At 46.5% G+C, this 22,081-nt stretch overlaps 1 protein-coding gene across 2 annotated transcripts; it reads left to right on the forward strand.

Moving 5' to 3' along the window:
• Nucleotides 1-235: 235 nt before the first annotated feature.
• On the forward strand, nucleotides 236-18,429 carry PM20D1 (peptidase M20 domain containing 1). 2 transcript variants are annotated; one of them, XM_073319879.1, is made up of 13 exons: nucleotides 237-473; nucleotides 4,942-5,028; nucleotides 5,689-5,921; nucleotides 6,766-6,852; nucleotides 7,623-7,756; nucleotides 9,708-9,827; nucleotides 10,721-10,796; nucleotides 11,094-11,155; nucleotides 11,463-11,541; nucleotides 12,867-12,938; nucleotides 14,183-14,351; nucleotides 15,071-15,170; nucleotides 16,037-18,429. In XM_073319879.1, the coding sequence occupies exons 1-13, from the start codon at nucleotides 275-277 to the stop codon at nucleotides 16,164-16,166; spliced, it is 1,548 nt and encodes a 515-aa protein (XP_073175980.1). In that variant the 5' UTR covers nucleotides 237-274; the 3' UTR covers nucleotides 16,167-18,429. The 2 variants fall into 2 exon arrangements, with proteins under 2 accessions (XP_073175982.1, XP_073175980.1); XM_073319881.1 differs by lacking the exon at nucleotides 9,708-9,827 and having other exon boundaries at nucleotides 236-473.
• The last annotated feature ends 3,652 nt before the right edge of the window (nucleotides 18,430-22,081 follow it).

Genomic DNA, 22,081 nt, shown 5'->3' on the forward strand with positions numbered 1-22,081 from the left:
GGTCACAAAGGGAGCCAGCAGACACAGACCCAGCCCCTGTGGTGGGCCCCACACTCTGCCCGGGCTGGGAGCAGGCCCCAAGAGCCCGGCCTCCAGCGCCCTGCTCTGGGCACGCCACGTGAGCGGCCAAGCTGCCGGAAACAGCTGCCAGGGCCAGGGAACTGCAACTCCCAGCAGGCCTTGCAGCGAAGGCCGAACGAAGCCTCCGATTGGCCGGAGTCTCTGAGTTGGGGGCTGGTGATTGGCGGGCGGCGCGCGAGGCGAGCGGAGCGGCATGGCGGGGCGGCTGCGCGGGGCGGCCTGGGCCGCCTGCCTGGGGCTGTGCGGGGCCGCGGTGGCCCTGCTGGCCGTGGTGCTGGGGCGGGCCTACGTCCTCCGCCCGCCGCCGGGCCCGCCGCTCGGGGGGCGCCGGGCCGCGCTGGGCTTCGAGCTCAGCGCCCGCGACAGGCAGGAGCTGAAAGAGGCGCTGAGAGGTGAAGGGGCCGGGACCCCTCAGACCCCCATCCCCGGGGGAGCGCCCCGGCCCCCCAGGCCAACCCCCCATCCCTGGGACTCCCTGGCCCCCAAGTAACCCCCACCCCGGGGGTACCCCCAGCCAAACCCCCGTTATCCCCCAGCCAACCTCCACCTCCAGGGGGTACCCCCCCGCCAACCCCCCCAACTAACCTCCACCTCCAGGGGGTACCCCCCGCCAACCCCCCCAACTAACCTCCACCTCCAGGGGGTACCCCCCCGCCAACCCCCCCAACTAACCTCCACCTCCAGGGGGTACCCCCCGCCAACCCCCCCAACTAACCTCCACCTCCAGGGGGTACCCCCCCGCCAACCCCCCAACTAACCTCCACCTCCAGGGGGTACCCCCCCGCCAACCCCCCAACTAACCTCCACCTCCAGGGGGTACCCCCCGCCAACCCCCCTCAACTAACCTCCACCTCCAGGGGGTACCCCCCGCCAACCCCCCCCAACTAACCTCCACCTCCAGGGGGTACCCCCCGCCAACCCCCCCCAACTAACCTCCACCTCCAGGGGGTACCCCCCGCCAACCCCCCCAACTAACCTCCACCTCCAGGGGGTACCCCCCGCCACCCCCCCAACTAATCTCCACCTCCAGGGGGTACCCCCCGCCACCCCCCCCAACTAATCTCCACCTCCAGGGGGTACCCCCCGCCAACCCCCCCAACTAATCTCCACCCTCGGGGGGTACCCCTGCCAACCCCCCCAACTAACCTCCACCTCCAGGGGGTACCCCCCGCCAACCCCCCCCAACTAACCTCCACCTCCAGGGGGTACCCCCCGCCACCCCCCCCAACTAACCTCCACCTCCAGGGGGTACCCCCCGCCACCCCCCCCAACTAATCTCCACCTCCAGGGGGTACCCCCCGCCAACCCCCCCAACTAATCTCCACCTCCAGGGGGTACCCCCCCGCCAACCCCCCCAACTAACCTCCACCTCCAGGGGGTACCCCCCGCCACCCCCCCCAACTAACCTCCACCTCCAGGGGGTACCCCCCCGCCAACCCCCAACTAACCTCCACTTCCAGGGGGTACCCCCGCCAACCCCCCCAGCCAACCTCCACCCTCGGGGGGTACCCCCGCCACCCCCCCCAACTAATCTCCACCTCCAGGGGGTACCCCCCGCCAACCCCCCCAACTAACCTCCACCTCCAGGGGGTACCCCCCGCCACCCCCCCAACTAATCTCCACCTCCAGGGGGTACCCCCCGCCAACCCCCCCAACTAATCTCCACCTCCAGGGGGTACCCCCCCGCCAACCCCTCCAACTAACCTCCACCTCCAGGGGGTACCCCCCGCCACCCCCCCAACTAACCTCCACCTCCAGGGGGTACCCCCCGCCACCCCCCCAACTAACCTCCACCTCCAGGGGGTACCCCCCGCCACCCCCCCCAACTAACCTCCACCTCCAGGGGGTACCCCCCCGCCAACCCCCAACTAACCTCCACTTCCAGGGGGTACCCCCGCCAACCCCCCCAGCCAACCTCCACCCTCAGGGGGTACCCCCGCCACCCCCCCAACTAATCTCCACCTCCAGGGGGTACCCCCCGCCAACCCCCCCAACTAATCTCCACCTCCAGGGGGTACCCCCCCGCCAACCCCCCCAACTAACCTCCACCTCCAGGGGGTACCCCCTGCCAACCCCCCCCAACTAATCTCCACCTCCAGGGGGTACCCCCCGCCAACCCCCCAACTAATCTCCACCTCCAGGGGGTACCCCCCCGCCAACCCCCCCAACTAACCTCCACCTCCAGGGGGTACCCCCCCGCCAACCCCCCCAACTAACCTCCACCTCCAGGGGGTACCCCCCGCCAACCCCCCCCAACTAATCTCCACCTCCAGGGGGTACCCCCCGCCAACCCCCCAACTAATCTCCACCTCCAGGGGGTACCCCCCCGCCAACCCCCCCAACTAACCTCCACCTCCAGGGGGTACCCCCCCGCCAACCCCCCCAACTAACCTCCACCTCCAGGGGGTACCCCCCGCCAACCCCCAACTAACCTCCACCTCCAGGGGGTACCCCCCGCCACCCGCCCCAACTAACCTCCACCTCCAGGGGGTACCCCTGCCAACCCCCCCAGCCAACCTCCACCCTCGGGGGGTACCCCTGCCAACCCCCCCAACTAACCTCCACCTCCAGGGGGTACCCCCCGCCAACCCCCCCAACTAACCTCCACCTCCAGGGGGTACCCCCCGTCAACCCCCCCAACTAACCTCCACCTCCAGGGGGTACCCCCCCAACTAACCTCCACCCCTGGTGGGACACGCTCAAACTAATCCTTCTGATCTCCAGGGGGGACTGCCCCCGACTAACCCCACCCCACCCCGGAGGCCCTTCACCCCAGACTAATTCTCCCACTAGACAACCTCTCACTCCCAGATTAGCCCCCTCCCCCGGGATTCCCCAGACTAATACTGCTCCCAAGAACTCCTGCTCCCAGACTAAATCTTTCCACAGACACCCCCTCCCCCACTTTACACACACGCACACGCACACAAATCTGGGGCAAAACCCCAATCCCCAGCAGGTGCCCACCAACAGAACCACCTCCACCCCTTGACAAATCCTGGAGATTATAATCCCATCCTAAATAACTCCCCCCATCCCTGATTGATCCCCCTGATGACAGACCATTTTCAGCCCCTGCCCGTTCCTGGCTAAGCCTCTCCCCGCCCGGGACCCCAGAACTCCATCTCTGCTGAGGAGTACACCCCTTTGGATCCCTAAAGTTACATTCCCTAACTGCACCTCCTCTGGCCACCAAAACTCCATCATGATCCTCTCCCAAGCAACTTCTACCAGGCTGCCTCCCCCCATTTTCTTTGAGGCTAAGACCCCATCCAAGGGCCCTCTTGAGAGTGAGTGCTCTGAAACCCCCCTCCACCCAGGACTCATCCTCCAGCTGAATTCTCTAGGGACCAAACCTGTCCTGAATAAACTGAGCCCCCAGAAATCCCTTAAGTACTGATGCCTCCTCATCAGCTACTAACGCCATCCATTTACCGAGACCCCCAGAGCACTGACCTCTCTAGTCTGGTGTCCCAGGCAGAATTTCCTCAGTGGGCACTTCTCTCCCGTGTGTACCATGCACCCTCAGGCACAGACACCCACAGACAGAGTTGCTTGAGCATTAGCGCTCCCTCAGCTGACACTGCCCCCCCCCCAGACTAGCATCTTCTTCCCATTGCGTCACTTTACTTTTAAGCATCTGTTCAGCCCCTTATTGCTTGCTTAGACATTGGCCTGCTCCCCTCCCAGCACCTCTTCTCAGACACTGACATGTTCCCAAGGAAACGGCTAACCCATCCTCAAGCTCTGACACCCCCCACTGGCTGCCCTCCAGCAACTGAGGCACCACCCTGAAACTGACAACCTCCCTGTATCTCCATAAGGCACATCCCTCCTGCCCTGCTTCCAGGACACTGCAGAAAGTACATGCTATGGGTGGTAGGGAAGGAAGAAAAACTGCCGAACAAAAAGATTGAAAATCATGTCTTAAAAAAAAACAAACCAGGATTTGTTTCTTCTGCTGACAAATGAAAGAAAGGAATAATATTGTTTTAATAGCTCCTCTGTATAATTCATTTCTTGTTATCAGTTAAGATTCTTTAGCACTGGATGATACTGGTGCCTGTCTCAAAATACCTGGTATATTTACATTTGCAGTCATATACTTTGACCCCAACAGATATCCTAAGCAAAACCTGGAGTTGTGTCTTGGAGATAGTGGAAGGCACATACACCTGAGTATCATATGTGTATCGGTGACATCTGCCTCTGACAATCTTGCTGAGTGGTCCAATGTAGATATTAATGAAAAAGAAGGAGAGGATATTGAAGGATTCCACAACCAGGGGCCTGGGTGTCTCAGAGCAGTATAGCTGTTTATAAAGCACTTTGCGTTCAAAGATGGTCTGTAAATGCAAGGTGCTATTATTGTTGTTGGTTGGCCCATTCCTCATCCTTTGTTCATAAACATAATATTAAGTCTATAGAAGAGGGACAATAAGGAGTCGGTGAATCCATGCGGCTGCACCATATTTGCAGTGGATGGCAAGGAAAAACTTGCCCAGAAAGCTGTATATATGTTTTAGAGTCTGCCAAATGAATGTACTGCAAAGCTGAAATGGGTCAGTAAATGAATTATTATGCTTTCCCACAGCAGATAGACTTGTCTTAACTGGAACCAGAATTCCATACACCTGCAGTCTTTGTTTCCTCTCACTGACAGTCTTCTCCAATATCTCATCCCGCTGACATACAAAACACAGTTTGTCTGTATTCTGCAGTTGTACATCTTGAGATGTCCCTTTGCCATACTAAATAAATTAGTGCCCCCTCTTCCTTACTGGCTCAAATCAGTTAAAATGACTGTCAGACTGTTTGACATCATTGCCAAAAATCCTCTACTTCATATTTTCATTTAAGGTGCCATCAAAATTCAAACAGTTTCCTTCTCTCCAGAAGACCAAAATACAACAGCCTTGGCAGAATTTGGGAATTATATTAAAAAAGGTACAGAATTTACGTTCCTACATATTTTTAATAAAAGGGCAGGAGGTTGGCAACAAATTGAGTAGAAGGTTTAGATTCTGAATATAATGGAATAGTACTTTGTTTGGTGTAGCACTTTTTAATCTTGATTTTTCTCAAAAGAGGAATGGATTATCATAGGGGCCAAAATGGGACCTGCAGTTCAACTGTGGTGTATCTCCACTGATGGTAGAAACTGTAGCATAGACAGGGCATAGGTGTCTTTTTACTACCATGTCATGACCCTGCTCTGAAGAGAGTTAGAGAACCTTGTGATAAAAAAGCCTAAGCCTGTCTGAAGGTTCCATCGTCCAACACAGCTGCAGTGGTGGTGAGTTACAGGTCCTGTTTTTGCCAAGGGAGACAAAGCTATTGAGGGTTTCCACTGCAGATTGGGACAGTTTGGTAACGTTGTTTGAGGGAAGCTTGCACAGTTGCTGCCTGCAACGTCTCAAGCTTTGTAGTCTTATTGCCATCCTTGTTAAAATTCACTGTCGACCATGCTTCCATTAAAGTCAGTGGCAAAATTCCGCTAACAGGTTCATGTCATATTCCCAATAATTTTGGTGGTGGAATAGAAAAGACCTTGCTGATTTTCTCCTTTGTATATTTCTCTCTTCTTTTGAATTTATTTTTAAACAGTCTTTCCTGCTGTATTTTCTACCAAGTTCATTCAACATGAGATCATTGGAGGATACAGCCATCTCTTCACTGTCCAGGGTTCTGACCCACAGCTCATGCCCTACATGCTGCTTGCACACATGGATGTAGTCCCAGCTTCTCAAGAGGGGTGGCATGTCCCTCCTTTCTCTGCTGAGGAACTTGACGGTTTCATCTATGGACGAGGAACAGTAGACAACAAAAATTCTGCTATAGTATGTCTTCTCTGTTACCTCATTTCAGAAAAGCTCTAAGGAATGTTTTTGCTCAGGGTCTGATGGGTAAATAATTAACAGTCTCATAGTTTTGTGATTTGAGATCTTCTGTTTTGGAACTAGTTAGCTATTGCGAGTGGCAGTAATAATCCCAGAAACAACTACATCAAAATTAACCATTGCAATGTATGAGGCAAAATGGATGCTGGCAAGACAGCAGAAATACAAACTAACCACTGCTGATTAGACAATGACCACAGTTTAGGAAGAAAAAAAAAATAGATGAGACTGGAAAAAAACACAAGTGTTAACGGATTACAAAATTCATCCCCACTGTTCTTATTTTTCTCTTTGTTCTTCCTTAGTAATGTTTTTGTATAAAAAGTTAATTCTCATTAAAGTAATGGATTTGCTACAACTAGCGAGAGCCATACCATATGCAGTCTAGATGCAATTTAAAGGCTCAGTTAAGTGTGAGGTTTTCAGACATAGAGACCCCAATCATGCTCCCTTCGAAACGAGTTGGAGTTTGCCTTGGCCTCCAGTAAGAGTAGGATCAAGCCCATACTGTTTTATATATTTATTCTGATATTATGTAACACACTGAGTTTTAAGGATTATTAAGTCTGTTGGATTGTATTTGCAAAAGAATATGATTATCATCAACTAGGTGGAGTGAAAAAAAACCCCCTGAAATAGTTAAAAGAATGAAGCCTGCTTGAGGACTGTGAAAGTACCGGATTTCCTTTACATCTTCATGTTCTTCGCCATATGAAGTAGCTCTTCTTTTCAATCTCAGAAAGCAAAACGACACAGTGACTAACATGCTGCCTCTGTTCCACAGGGTATTCTGCAAGCTCTAGAATTCCTGCTGAGAAGAGACTACAGACCTCGCAGGTCTTTCTATATCAGCATTGGACATGACGAAGAGGTATTTCTCTCAGTCTGTCTCTCTCTCTCTTGTTTCCTCCTATAACAGCAGCTTGATTTTTGGATAGCCAGTTGCCTGCATTGTCCTTGTACTTGACTAAATCAACTTTAGAGCATTGCAGTCATAGGTATATATTGACAGTTCAGCTCTCAGTGACCTGGGTGTCAGGGTTTTGCTCAGTGGAAAGAGAGGAAAAGGGTAAATCCATACTGTTCTTTGGTATGGCTTTTCTAGGGCTGTCAGACATAAAAAGTACAGTGTATGAGTGAAATGTGAAAATCCAGGTTAAGATGTTTTTGACTGTTGCAGGTGAACAGTGTTATCTAACAGAGTCTTCTTTAATGACATAGGGCTAGAAATAGAGAATGATTGGGTAATTCTGCTACCCTTTCTTATAAAGACAAGAAGGGCGTTCAGTAAAATTGAAAGACAAGAAATGATAAAATTAAATACCTTTTTAAACAATGTCTAATTAAGATATAGAGCTCATTGCTGTGAGGTAGCATTGAGGCTTCTCATGAATAATGAGAACATCTTCAGTTATATTAGACTGGATGTAAACTCTCCTGCTTCAGAGCATAAGCAACCACTAATTGATGGGGGTTAGAAAGAAACTTCACCTTATGGACAGGTTATTTCATAATTGCTCACTCTGGGGTTTCTTGCATCTTTCTCATGTAGCACTGGTCACTGTCAGAGTCAGGATACTGTACTAGATGGACTGCTTGTGCGATTCAGCATGGCAATTCCTCTGATTTGGACTCTCATAGGTATCAGGTCGTAAGGGAGCAATGAAGATTGCAGCTCTGCTGGAAGCTAGAGGAGTGAAGCTTTCTTTCCTGCTAGATGAGGGAAGCGTTATCTTAGATGGGTTCTTGGAGGGAATAAAGAAGCCAGTAGCAGTGTAAGTAAGGAAAGAAGAGAATTTAACACAATGAGCCTGATCCCTGGCTTTATGGGTAAGTATGAGAGAGTCTTCTAGTTTGGACTAATGCAGGGGTGTCCATAATTCAACATACAGGCCCTCTATGGCATCTTAAAATGTTGCCTGCAGCTGCCCTTTTCTTCCTTGGTGAAGACACAGCTGATGAACTGCAGGGTTTTATTGCTGGTGATTTGATTGCAGTTTCTGTTCATCTCAGTGTAAATATAAATACAAGCAAATATTCGGGTTGTGTGCATATTTAAGAATTAAGTATATTTACATACTTACATACATTTGTGTGTGGCTCTTAGGCTCCTGTCAGGTTTTCATTGCAGCTCTCAGTGTTGCAAACATTGGGCATCCTTAGTTAATGCATGGAGCACTTGGCTGGGAAAACCACCCTATGGTTTTCATCCCACCAATCACTGTATCACACTTTTCTTATACCTCCTTGTTTACTTGAGTAGGTGAGTTTGGCTAGGTTGCAGCTGAGTCACAGGGCTGAGGATGGAGATGCCCATATTTATACGTAGCTGTCTTCTAGGCTGTCGTTTATAGCTGCCCATGGATTTTATTTTTTTTCTTTAGATAAAAATTTAGTAACTTTGGTGTGTAGTTGAGGTTTTGGCAGCAGAACCTGAGGCTGGTTCACCGTTGTGGCAATCAGTGTTTCAGCCTTCTGACTGCCATTTGCTACTTTGCAAATGGCAGGATGGGACATGCAATCAATAGTGTTTCTCTTTGGTCTGCTTAGATAGTGACCCTGATGTAGCTGTGAAGTGTTTAAAAACAAAAGTTTGTCTTTGGCATGCAGCTTGTAAGCTTGATTTGTACCTTTTCTGAGGAAGTGCAAGGGTGACCCTTTATCTTGAGAGGGAAAGAATGAGGAAATGGGATATCTGTTGAGTTATGAATTCTGTCCCTTTCCGTCTGTGGTAGACAATCTTCTGAAGATCTGGGATCCCTCAGCGGCCTCACTGAAATATCACCTGAAGGTTAATTTAGGAAGCCCTGTGATGAGTCAGTCTCATTTATTTGTTATAAAAAGCAGGGAAAAGACAACCTGGTGCTAACAGGATTTGGAATTGTGATATAAAGAATTTGATGATAAAACAAATGTGATGAACACGGGCACTATCAGACACTGTTGGTAGAAGGGTCAGATCTGACTGCGTATAGGTGTTTCAGTTTTACAAATCCATTTCCTTCTCCAAAGCTGCAATTTAGTTTTTGTGGGAAGCATTCTGGTTTTCATGCAGAACTGTAGTCAAAAAGAGAGCCCCATAATCTTAGTGTTGGCTGTGGGAGCATATAAAATTGACAAGTGCATGGGCCAGTCTCCCAATGGAAAATATGATACCTATATTTTGAAATATGAATGCAGTTTAGAATTAATAAGACAGCAATTGGCCCTTGACATCAAACTAGATTTAAAATGCTGTTGTTTAAGGCTAACACTGCATAGGATAAGTATTTCCTATTGTCAACCTCCACAGAGGTGTTTGTAATCATTAATTCCTTTTAATTACCATGAAACTGTCTTGTTATACTTAAATGACATTTGGTTTTAAGACACTTGGTCTGTCAACTATACTGCAGCTGTGGTTCAACACGTAAGCAAAGAGCCTTCCGAGTGCACTTGCTTTCAGTCTCTCAGCGTGCTGTCACAAGCAGGGTACTGCAGCTGTGCCAGAGCAAGTGTGTTAGTTGTATGATGTGAAATCTGGAGAAAAAGCCAAGACCCCAATGCTCCTATCACTCAGGTGTGGCTTTCAATGCTTTTTGTTGTTGCTGCTGCTCTTACAGTATTTTTATCTGGTTCTAAAAAATAAGCGTATCAGCCCCCTCTGTCTACAATCTGTGGAGGCTGAAGAACTCCAGTTATGTAATATTTGGAATCGGCTTGATGAAGTTATTTCTCGTTCATCAGAATAGCTATCACAGAGAAGGGTGCAATTACAGCGAACTTCAGCGTGGAAAAAGAGCAAGGTCACTCCTCTGCCCCTTCTAAGGAGACGAGTATTGGTATTCTTGCAGCAGCGTTGTCCAGGTGAGAGTTTACCTGGCTGTGTAACAGGCCTCAGACTGTCATGCACAATCTCCTTAAACAGACTTGACCTCAGCGCTAGATATTGTACCTCTCTGAGGATGATTAAAACTGAAGCTTATGGCTCAGATAAGTGCTGATATGCAACCCCTGGCAGAGGGGTTGTGGTCAGGGGAAGAGGGCATGGCTGGAGCACCTCTGCACTCCAGCTGTTCGCAGTTCCTGGAATGGTCCCTAGGGACCTTAAAAAGCCAGGCATAAATTAGAGCATCATCGGGGCTACTCAGACTTACACCAAGGGCCTAAATGTCACTCAGTAGCGCCAGAATTTGGGTATCTGCAAAGGTGACATGAAGCTATTTTTGTTCCTTCCTTTTGTTTGTTGCCAGAATTTCTCTCCAAGAATCTTTCTTGACTGTATCTGCTGCCTACAGGTGATATCTATGCAGGCAAATAAACATGATGTGGTATCAAAATGTTATTTCCCATAGGCTCTGGTACAAGATAATGCTCCTGCTTCTCAGCCTCCCTGTCCCAGTGGATACAGAATAGATTGATGGGGGCAAGGGTGTTGTTTTATAAAGTGCCTAAAATAAAGAGAGACTTGCTATCTTTTTGGCCTACCATTTTTATAGATTCCACATCTCCCTTACTGTCCCTTCCTTCTCATTGGGAGGCAACCTTGGCTATCTCTCCATCCTCCCCAAAATAATATCTTTGGATGAGACAGGAATGCTCTGAAATCCATGGTGAAATTGTTCTCCTTGATTTGTGAGCTAAGAGAAATGTGGCTACATTTCAAGCTCTTGGCAAAATCCATGAATAAAAATGCAACCTGTTTTCTGCAATAATGTAAAATGAGGTGTTTTTTTCACATGCTCATTTGCGTGTTGTAGGTTGGAGCAGAATCCCATGCCCAATCTGTTTGGCCATGGGCCAGAAATTATGATTCTTGAGCACTTGGCTTCAGAGGTAAGGATTCAACTGTAGCTTCATTCTCAAGTTTTACATTATTAATATTAATAAATTAAAAGTAGCCCCAGACGTAAATTACGTAGGGGGGTTTCCTTGTCTCTGTTAAAATCATTTAACTCAGAAAGGAGAATTCAAAGCTTAAGTGCAATAGTTCTCCCTTTGCAGCATCCCTCTCATACTGTACATAGCAGTGATCCTTTAACCCTGTGTTCTGCACTGAGTAGTGAGATCACTTTAGTCTCTAAAGCTGGAATTTTGATAATTGGTGTATTTTTGTTTTCTCTTGCCACTTAGTTCCGTTTTCCTCTCAATCTCATCATGACCAACCTGTGGCTGTTCTCACCTATCATCAGCAGGTAAGGGAACACATCTCCTCTTCCACACTCCCAGCCTCTGCCCCCGTGAAATATGGGAACTAATATCCATTTACAAACTTTAGTCCTCTAGCTTTCTTGCTAATCAGCCTGATCTTCCGTGGAAATCAGCCATCCTATTTCTCAGTTTATCAGACTGTAAAGCATTTACCTTGCTTTAATTAATAATTGAAACATACTGTAGCTGCTCTGTTAATGCATAGAGTGGTTTAATCAATTTAATTCTCACTGTTGTCATTTATATCTTTTATAAGTACAAAACTCCTTTTAAAAACTTATTTTCATGCAGAATTTTCGAGCAGAAGCCGTCCACTAATGCCTTGATTCGGACCACCACAGCAATCACCATGTTTAATGCAGGAATCAAGGTAGCTTCATGTGTGCATTTGATGTTTCCTCTACATAGCGTGAGGAGAATGCCTGTATTATTTAGAATGGTGGTTCCCACATACTGCTAGATGTACCACTATGAATGGTTTTCTAGTCTCCTCCTACACTTATTTTTAAACTTGGCCTCTGTACTGGGCCTTCATGCTTTGCCAACCTCACTCCATCTGAAAGTGTAGCCCAGTTCAAACCTTAGGGTTTACAATAGAAAATTGTTTCATTGATGACCATATGTGTTATCCAATTCTTTCTCAACTGGTGCTGAAAATGGTTTAAGTGCTAATGTAAACAGGATAAAAAACACTTTCAGTCCTGTTACACAAAGCGTGATTGAGACTTTGGACCACCCATTTTCAGCAACAGGACAACTTCCTACTATAGATGGGACCTTTGTCCCATGATCACAAGACTGATATCCCTAAACTCCACAGTGGGTTAGAGCAAGCACAGCAGAGTGAGAGGCAGCAGGTTCTGGCTGGTACAGTCAAGGTCTTAACCTGATAAATAGGTGCAGTTACCCAGAACAGTTGAGAATTATAGCTCTGAAACACCAATGAGAGCAATTAATAGTTTGGCTACTTTGTGCATTCCTCAAAGGAAATCTTTACTGAAAAGGATCACTTGTCCAGAAAACAAGATATAATAGAAAAGTCTCCAAAGTGCCACAAGTCCTCCTTTTCTTTTTGCGGATACACACTAACAGGGCTGCTACTCTGAAACCTGTCAAGATATAATAGGTAAACAGTGACACTGAGTGGTGAGAAGAGAAATAACATGTTGTTTGCTTTGCTTTTTTACTGTGTGTGTTCAAAGACTGTGTAACTTGCATACTTAACAAAGTATAAAATATATTTTGTAGAAAACAGGAATTCCATACCTGTACTTATGCTGTTAAGTGATGTACATGGGTCATGTCTGGTGTGCTTTGAGGCAGTGGACTCAGCTATAAAGGAGGATTTTTTGGAAGAGTGACTTCATATAAAATGAAGTTATTATTTAAAAAGAACTATGCCAAGCCCTTTCTCACACAGAGAAAAAATTCTAAATGAAAAGTGCCTATTCCTTACATAACTACCTGTGTTGTCAATGACTAATGTTTACAACGATCAAATGGTGGAAGGTTTGGGCATTTATTTCAATGGGAGCTGGTAGAGGCCTTAAACAGTGAGCTCTGGAACTGCATGAGCAGTAGTTTAACTTTTTTGATAGCAGGATGATGTAATATTACAGTGGCAGTTCTGTGATTTGCCTTTGACTCTGCTTATGACTTTCTCTGTATTGTTTGTACCTCCTTTTTCCCCTCTAGTCCAATGTCATCCCACCTTCCGCAAAAGCAACTGTGAATTTTCGGATCCACCCATCACAAAAGGTTGAAGAGGTAATGTCTGCATGTTACACTTTTGTTCACCTTTTTTTTTCATCATGACATTTGTCCCTGACATATCATTTACTTAACTTTCCTATACCTTTGAAATAGACAGTTGTTGACTGGTCTGGAGTTTGCAAGCTTTCCTCTCTGTTGTCGACCTTGCCTCTGCAACCTCCGGACTGCGCGGTTGTAATACACTCTACCTAAGGTTCCATAGAAGACCCCTTAGAAGGTTCATGTAGTGCAAAATTGCCTGCCTGCATTTTGCAGATGTGAGCATGTAATATCTGTGCTCTGTGCTGGCTTCCTTTATGTTTCCAGGTGCAAGTCAAGCTCCTGGTTGTCTTCTGTAAATCTCTGAGCGTAATGGCATCTGGCCAGCTGAGAATACCTTATCCCCTGTTGCAGCAGGTCTTTTCCATCAGAAAGCTATCAGTGTCTGTCCCCAAGTTTAGAGTCTAGGGGGAAGGAAGTGTTCTGCAATTCGCAGTTGCCAGAGCCAAATTTATCAAGCACATAGTATAAGATGCATGTGTCCATTGTGTCTTTTTCTTTATTTGGGCCTGTAACCAGGGAAGATTGTCCCTTTGGGCCAGTTGTTTGCTTTAGTGTTTGTTATATGTGCCAGATATCACAGTGATGAATGCAGTATAAATGAGAGAGATCCTCAGTGGCTTGTTTTACAGGACTCTTTTTGAAGACTCACTTTGGATTCTAAACACTACCTTCTAAATATGGAGGACAGGAGATAGCCTGGATTCTGAGGGATGCCCTCTATGAAATGTAGACCTGCAGCTATATTAAGCAGCCTTTGGGAGTCACTCTTGCTTCAGAGTAACCCATAGACAAGTGGCTCCCACACTTCATTGGTTCACATACCACCGCCTTAAAAAAATTGTGAAGTGAATTGATGAAACATCGAGCTCACATACTACCAGTGGTACATGGTGATCCATGGTTTGGGAATCTTGCCATGGACCATACATGCTTATGTAATAGTATTAAGGCTTATCTTCTGACAGTTGTAGCCACTAGAAGGTGACCTGATCTCTCACACTTGAGTAGGTCTAAGAGGAAAACAGACTTCCACCATGAGGCCACTACATGGTCCCTGTCCTGATTGTATGTCTTCATTTGGAGCCATAGCTGGCAATTGATTTACAAGGCAAGCCTTGAAACTGGCACCTACACAGACATCCACAAGGAAAACTCTCATTCCCTTTGCTTATTTGTTCCTCTGGGTGTGTTCGTAGGTGCTAGAGATCGTCAAAAACACTATTGCTGATGACAGAGTAAAGATACACCTACAGGAAGCCTTTGACCCACTGCCTATCAGCCCCTGGGATAATCATGCCTTTGGAGTCCAGATTTTCCGAAGAACCCTACTGGATGTTTTCCCCGATGTCAGCAACATAGCTCCAGGTAAGCGCCACTCATGATGATTATTGTTTCCTCTTATACTTCCACATTCCTATGGGCCCCCCACCATCCCCAGTTGCTTTGTTTCCATTTCTGTGTATCCCTCCACCTCAGCTGTTAACGACTGGAAACAGCTGTTGTTCCCTCTTCTGTTAGGTTCCATCTCTCTGCTTTAAAGTGTGTGTGTGTTGAGTTATGGGAGAAATAGAAAAAGCAAACAGGAAACTGGCAGAAACAATGAACTTTGAATTGAGTCTCCCTGCAAAACACCCCAGGAAATCTCTTCAGGGATGTTAGGAGTAGCAGGGGAGGTCTTCTCATTTTAGCCTTTCACTTTGCACTTCCATGACTGGCAAAACCATCTTTCGTCTTCTGTGCTGTACCTGACTATCTAAAGTCCTTATACGCTGGTGCTACACAGCTTATGGGATAGGGACTTAAGTTTGAAATTTACACATAGAAGAATAAGAGCCTGATCCCGACAGGTGCTGGGCACCACAACTCCCATTGAAGCCAATGAGGTGTAGTGCTCCGCTCCTCTCGTTGCTGAAAGAGTTCCAGCAGTCTTTATTTCCCGTGCTGACATGGGAACAATAATTTGTTTTCTAAAGGTGTTTAAGTTTTCAAAGCGTAGAAATGCTACATCAGCCAAGCCTTTTTCCTTGACAGCTAATTGGTTTCACTTGTGCTGAGACAGCCTGACCCGTGGGTTTGTTTTCCAGGTATTTGTATTGGAAACACAGACAGCCGGCACTTCACTAAGCTCACAGATGCCATTTATCGATTTAACCCACTGGTCTTTAAACCGGACGATTTACCCAGGTATTATATTCTGCTTGTGGGGGGAATGCTAAAGGGACTATAGAAAGAAAATTAGCATGTGCTGGCCTAGAGAATGAAAACCAAATTTTTATGCCATGGTGTGGCCATATGGGTGCCTCAGAATCACAAAAACCACCCATTTCCTGCAGAGTTGGGTGCTGCACTCATAATGGATGAGAACTGCTGTGAAAGAGTTAGCCCCGGTTCATCTCTATTTAAAATGTAGACAGGACCTGGTTCAAACATCCCTTCCACCGGGACAGCTGAACTTGAAGGGTTGGCTGGATCAGAAATACAATTCAGGGTTCTGAAAGGTTTGGTTCTAGTGTGAAGCCCTTGTTTAATATGCATGTCCACATGCCGGCACAAACATGGTACTCCCACTTGATTAACTCTTTAAATCTGGGAGTTATGTGAATACAAAAGTATTAACCATGCTAGGAGTTGGTTCACTTGCTAGTGCATCAATTTTATTTTCCATGCGAGTGGAACTGAAATAGGAGCAGAGTGCCCAGGTAGCTGTTCTGCCCTCTGACTCAAAGGGCCTCTGGTATGTCAGTGCAGGGACCTACGGTGCCTACTATACTTCCGCTTGCCTGCCCTTTCTACCCACTCCATGGTCTTACCCACTGTGCTCTGGCCTTAAAATCAGTAAGCCATTTATGCTGGCCTCAGGAAAAGATCTTGCTTGGAGTGCATTGTTCTGTAGATTTTTATTTGTCTCACACTGTTTCCTACTTAACGTCCTGACATTCCTGAGCCTTTATAAAGAGAACTGGGGAATCAGCAGCCTGGACTGGGTTTGCAGTTCCAATGTAGGTGGCTCATGCATATTGTAATGAAAAATATTCTTCTCACTTTAACAGAGTCCATGGGTTGAATGAGAGGATCTCAATTGAGGGCTATGAGAAACAAGTGGAGTTTCTTTACCAGCTGATTCAGAACTCTGATATCAGCAAGCTCCCAGAGCCTCATGCAAACTCCCACGAGCTGTGAGACAAAAGAAATGGGGAGAGGAGCAGCTATCAAGGTGAATCATGGGATGGCAGCAACTTGGGGTATACAAAGCAGCTGCTTATTGACATTGCATTTTGTTCTGGAACTAGGTTATTGCGGATGGTAATTTGCATAGAGATGAAAAGCAATGAGGCTGCTGTCAGCAGATACAAAGCCTGCCAAAAAGTAAAGGGAAACTTGAAATGGCAGAGAACTGGAGCAATAGAAAAAACCTCTGATTTCCACACCACCTCATCTCCCTACCTTCACCTGCAGCCATTAGACACATGCTAATATTAAAGGGAAATGCTGTGGGATGGAGCTTGGGGGAGAGAATGTTAAGGAGACACAGAACAAGCACAACATAGAAAAACTGGTGGAAATGGCCAGAAAATAGAGATTTATTTTCTGGATATATCCATCTCCTTTCATAACCCCCACTCCTTTACTGTACCACGAAATTCACCCCTGTGGAAAGGGCCAGTGCAAGGCCTAGGCACTACCCAGGTCCTATCTGGAAGGCTTAAGTCCCACTAAAGTAGGAATTTAATTAGGATTTAAGTGGTGCCTACACCTTGTCCCAGCCCTCTACACGGGCGAATTTCATCCAAATGGATCATTATTTGTATTCCCAAAAGACTGAAGCACTGATCTGCAAGGTACTGAGCTGAGGTCAATGGAAACTGAAGTCACTGAGCACTTTGCGAGATCAAACCCCAGAAGCCTAAAAATCCTGGTGCTGTGTAGTTTAAAGACAGCATGAAATGCGGAATGTATACCCCCCGCAGTAGTATGTCTGTGGAGCATGCTGTGTAATGCCCCTGGTACTGCAGCAAGCTTGCTTTTGCCATTAAGTAGACTTTCCCTGCTGCTCACATGCCATCCATTGTTTACATTTTTCCTGAGCTGTGGTGCATTTTACCTGTGTAATAGAGGGATATATATGCCTGAAGGGGTGCTAGTTAACATACTGGTAAGGCCACAGGAGCATATGCCCCCTTCTCAGCCCCCTCTGTACATTTACTGCCTGTTGCCATTTCAGAAAAGACTAGTGCTTTTGGGGGCCCAACCTGGTACACTTTTCAGGGGCCTGGTTTTCAGAAGGTGGGTGTTCAGCACTTTCTGAAATCCCACTTAAGAGATCTCCCAGTCACTAGACATTTGAAAATCTTGGTCATAATTTACAATAATTTTAAAAAATCTCGGTAAGATCTAATTACATAGTTCCAACTGGTGGTACACCAGATCTTGGAGGTGCTATTGCCTGCCTCTGATTTCTTTTCCTCTTTTTTTTTTTTTTTGTTGCTTTTAAGTATTTCTGTCTCTCTTTGGTAAGCCCATGAGGCACTATGTGATCGTGGTGCCAGAATTATGAATTGCAACTTAAAGGAAAAGTAAATCAAAATTGTGCGTTCGTCTATTTTCCCTTTTCACTGAATAAGTTGATACCTAGAAGATATATTCTTCTTTTTTCATCTTTAGTTTTCCATTCCTAGCTTGTTTCTGTATGGTGCAGAATGACCCCAGTTCCCTTCCAGTGCAGGGGGAGCTGAGAACACTCTGCACCTCATTGGAAAGGGCCCTAACACACTAAAGCTGTGTCTACACTCACACTTTTCAGGAAATCACCCACTCTTGCCCTAGTAATGATGGTAGCCTTAGTGCAGACAGGCCGTTGGCATTTTAACCACCATGTTATCTAATCCTGCATGCTTTGCACTAGTGCACCCATCATTGTTACCACCCAGGGGTTTGCACGAGAGGGAGACTTCCCAGAAAGTGCTAATGTAGAGCAGGATTAAGTATCCTTCTTTTAGGCTATTGCAAAAATGTTCCCTTTCACTAAAGTTGCCATTATTAATCAAATAAACAATTGCCAAGAAGGGGCATCTGATCCAGATGCTATCCCCAAGTGCAAATAGGGTGAAAGCCACTTCATACACTACTAACACAGGAAATACAATGCTGGAAAGAAGCTAAAACCTCTTCCAGCTGCACTGTTCCACAGATGTTTGTCAAGTTGTACACTGGAATGGAAGGTTCTCTCTGTATTCTTGGTGAAGAATATATAGGAATATGGTACGGTACAATGAAATGTCATCTTGGAAAACATTAAATTATGAAACTGATTCTTGTACTTTCCTTCTTACCAAACTGTTTATGTCCACAGGTTTTTTTGCAACAGATGTACTAAAATTAAATTACTGATAAAAAATAAAACCTACTCTTGATTTGAAGCTAATAAAAATGGGATTGCAGATTCTTTCCTGGTCTTTATTTAATATTCTAACATGAATGCATAATTGCTGGGAAGACGTTCATCTCTTCCCTGCCATCAGTCATTTCCACACCTGGGTCTTCACTAGAGCTAGTCAAAAAATTTCCATCAAAACAAATTTTTGCCAAAACAGGAAAAAAAACCCACATTTTTCCAACCAGCCCTCATCTCCCCTCCCTGGTGCCCTTCTTTCTGTACAAAGCCTGTGTCAATTAACTTTGTCTATTTCCTTCCATAAACTGTTTAGGGGTCTGCTTAAATATCCAGCCGGATTTGCTACTTCAGTGACAGGAGGTTCCCCTTGAACCTGACACTCTCCAGCCCCACTGAGCTAGGTAGCAAGAAGCCTTTAATCAAGTGTATCTCTCCTCTGTGCTACCAGGTGGGTGGCTTTGAGAAGAAACCTGTCATGCTTGGAGTGCCAGCTCTCAAGGAGGGAGACTACCACCCCAAAGTCAACTTCCACAAGCTACCTGTGTGGCTTTAGAAAGCTGCCATGACATAGCTTTTTCCCTGAAACCCCCTTGTCCTTTGAAATATCAGGCTGAACCTAAAATTGAGACTTGAACCATTAGTAATTGAACCAGCCAGGAGCCCTCAGCAGTAGAAGTGTTGTATCTGTTACATCAGTGATTCCCATCCACACACACCCTTCAGCAGTAGAGACTGGCGCATTGAAGACCCACATGCACGTCTAATCCAAATGGTGATCTTATAGTTTAGGTGCTGTTGGAAGTACCTTTTTGTGGGGGAACCTAGTGGTTAACACACTAAATTCTGGGCAAAGCTGCCATTTGCACTGGTTCAGGTTGATGTGGTTTCAAGCAGAGGGTGAGCTGCACCAATGCACTGTGGCTTATTGCAGTTTTGCTTATTTACACTAGGGGTTTGCACCAATGCAGTTGCAAAAATGTCTGCAATCGCATGTAGGCAAGGCCTCAGAGATGGAGGTGGACCACGTCACTTACGGATTCAGACATGCCAACTTGCACACCATTTAACTGTGCAGGAGCTGTCATGTTTCAAAGGGGAGGATTAAGATGTGTAGAAACCATAATCACCACTTTCACAGCATTCTGCCTTAAGCCAAAGGCAACAGGTGTCCCTGTAAGGGACCAGACCCAAAATGTCCCCATTGATTTGTTTAGAAAGGAATGGAGAAAATGTTGAGGTTTAATTAAGTCTTTAGCGGCAGGGGTAGCCTTTTGTTTCTCCCCTGCATGTGCTGCTTTCTGTGGACCCCTCACCGTTTCTGAAGTGGTAGAGTACCTTTAGCTCTCCCTGGGATTTGGCCCTGTTTGCAGGAGCCATGAAACAAAGTAAGACAATGATGTGCTATGTGGAATGTTAATCAGCTTAATGTAAATTAAAGAGCAGCTCCCAGCCAGACTTCTACTAAGAGTGCTTAATAGAGCATGTTTCATCTTTGTTTTGTTAGCACTAAATAGGCTACAATCCTGCAGTGAGCTGTGGGTGGGCAGACCTCAGCCTCTGGGCTTAGAACCATCGTGGGATCAGAGCCTTCATTAGTTTCTGCCAGTTCCTCTTCCCCGCTCCATCCTGATCTCCTGCCACCAGCACAAATCCAAATCATTCTCTGCAGCCTTGACAAATGCAGTCTTGTCCCGGTCATATCCCTTCAATAAATAGTAGTTAGTTTGCTCAATCCAATGTCTGGTGAAGTCAATGGAGAGATTTGCACTGACATCAATGGGCTTTAGATCAAGTCCTCTGATTCTCACAAACACCCATCTGCAGTGAGATAGGTAAGTGTCATCCCACTTGACAGGGAAACAGCAACGGAGAGATGTGCAGAGGCCTGCCTCAGATAACTCTTACCTTTAAGAATTAGGTGGGTTATGCATTGACAAAAAATCCTTCAAACTGATCTTGTATCTGGAGTGCAACTTGACAGGTCCTGCTCTACCCCTTGATCCTTCTGTCTCTCTTTAATGATGGTTTAGAAGCTGTGCAACCATGAGTTCAAACCTTGAGGGGGCCATTTAGGGATCTGGGGCAAAAAAAAAAATTGGGGATTGGTCCTGCTTTGAGCAGGTGGTTGGACTAGATGATCTCCTGAGGTCCCTTCCAACTCTGATATTCTATGATTAAATGTAGGCGTATAAGTACTAGAGTTTATAGATGATTCTTTAGGATATAAATATGAATATAATAAACAGTTATTGATGCTAAGGGCTTTACACATGTATACGGAGATAAGAATAATATATTGCCTGGCACGGGGGCCATCTTTCAGCTAAGTATCTCCGGATGAGTTACAAAGAGCTAGTTTAGTCTCATAACGCCCCTTTCAAAGTTAGGTAAGGGGAGTTATTTCCCAGGGTACAGATGGGACAATTTAGATACAGAGACTAAGACTCCCGTTCAGCAATGCACTTAGGCAGTGGACTAACCCTATCCCTGCTGATGCCAGTAGAATTTCTCCTGTACTTTGAGCAGGGACTCAAGTGCTTTGCAGGATCAGGGCCTAAATGACTCACCCAAGGTTCCATGGTGAAGTGAAAATAAAGCAGTCCCATGGTCTAACAATGTGAAAACACTAGCTCCAATTCCCCTTTCCTGCTAGCACACATCAGGAGTAAATGCCCTCTACTATAAGATGATACAATGAAGTAAAGCTGGCATAATGAGGTGTGTAGATTACTTTCAAGTATTTGTTGTGTTTAGTTACGTTCACTCATTTTTAAGTGCCCCAAATTACTTGTGTCTGTGGCATGACATACTGCAATATATAAGGTTGGGTAGGAACTCATTCAAGTCGTCTGTCCTCCATGTAACTCCTGTCCATATACTATAATGTCATTAATCCTGAACCCATTGTAACAACAAAATTAATACAAGTGTAGCACACCCCATTCCCTCCCTCTTGCCCCACCCCCAAAAGTGGGCCTCTGACAGGCCCTAGCAATGACCTCTGCTCTGAAAGTTCAGCCCCTTGCCTTGGCATGGCATAAACAAAGTGAGAGCTACAGGTTTGCATAACCCTAACTCAGATTACACTGTTGTACAAGCAAATACTATGGTCTGAAAAGAGGGGTTTGCCCCCTGTTGCCAGTAGAAATCTGAGCAAAAGGGCCCTGCTGGAAGCAAGCCAGGCAAAATGTCCTTTACATTTTGTAGTGTCTGGCTACCACACAAACCTCGCTTCCCTCTGCCTTGACGCAGCGTTATGTCTTTAAATGAGATTCAGTTAAGCACATTTCACTGTGAGAAGAAGTGAAGGGCAAATAGTACGGGCAGGCAGGGTTGGTTGTGGCAGGCGCTGGGTGAACGTCTGCCACACCGTTCTGCCAGTGCACCTCAGGTCTGAGCCTCATTTTGGCCCTGCTTCTCCAGCCCAGAGCCACAGCTGGGATTGTGCGGTGTCTGTCCTGGATAAAGGTTCAGAGACACAACTTGAAACCTCCACACTCAGGTGCTTTCAGTAGGCTTTAACCTGAGGTCTGTAGTTGTACAAGCCTGCAGTATTAACCCATTGCTCCAGCTGCCCCACTTCCTAACTGAGCTGCTTTTTATGGTGAGCGAGGGGTTTCCCCCATCAGTCAGGGCTCCCCTGCACCTATTCTCCTTTCCCCTAGTGCCACTGTTGGCTGTCATGTCTCGCTAACCTGTCTAG

This window comes from Lepidochelys kempii, chromosome 21, assembly GCF_965140265.1.
Source record: "Lepidochelys kempii isolate rLepKem1 chromosome 21, rLepKem1.hap2, whole genome shotgun sequence".
NCBI lineage: Eukaryota > Metazoa > Chordata > Testudines > Cheloniidae > Lepidochelys > Lepidochelys kempii.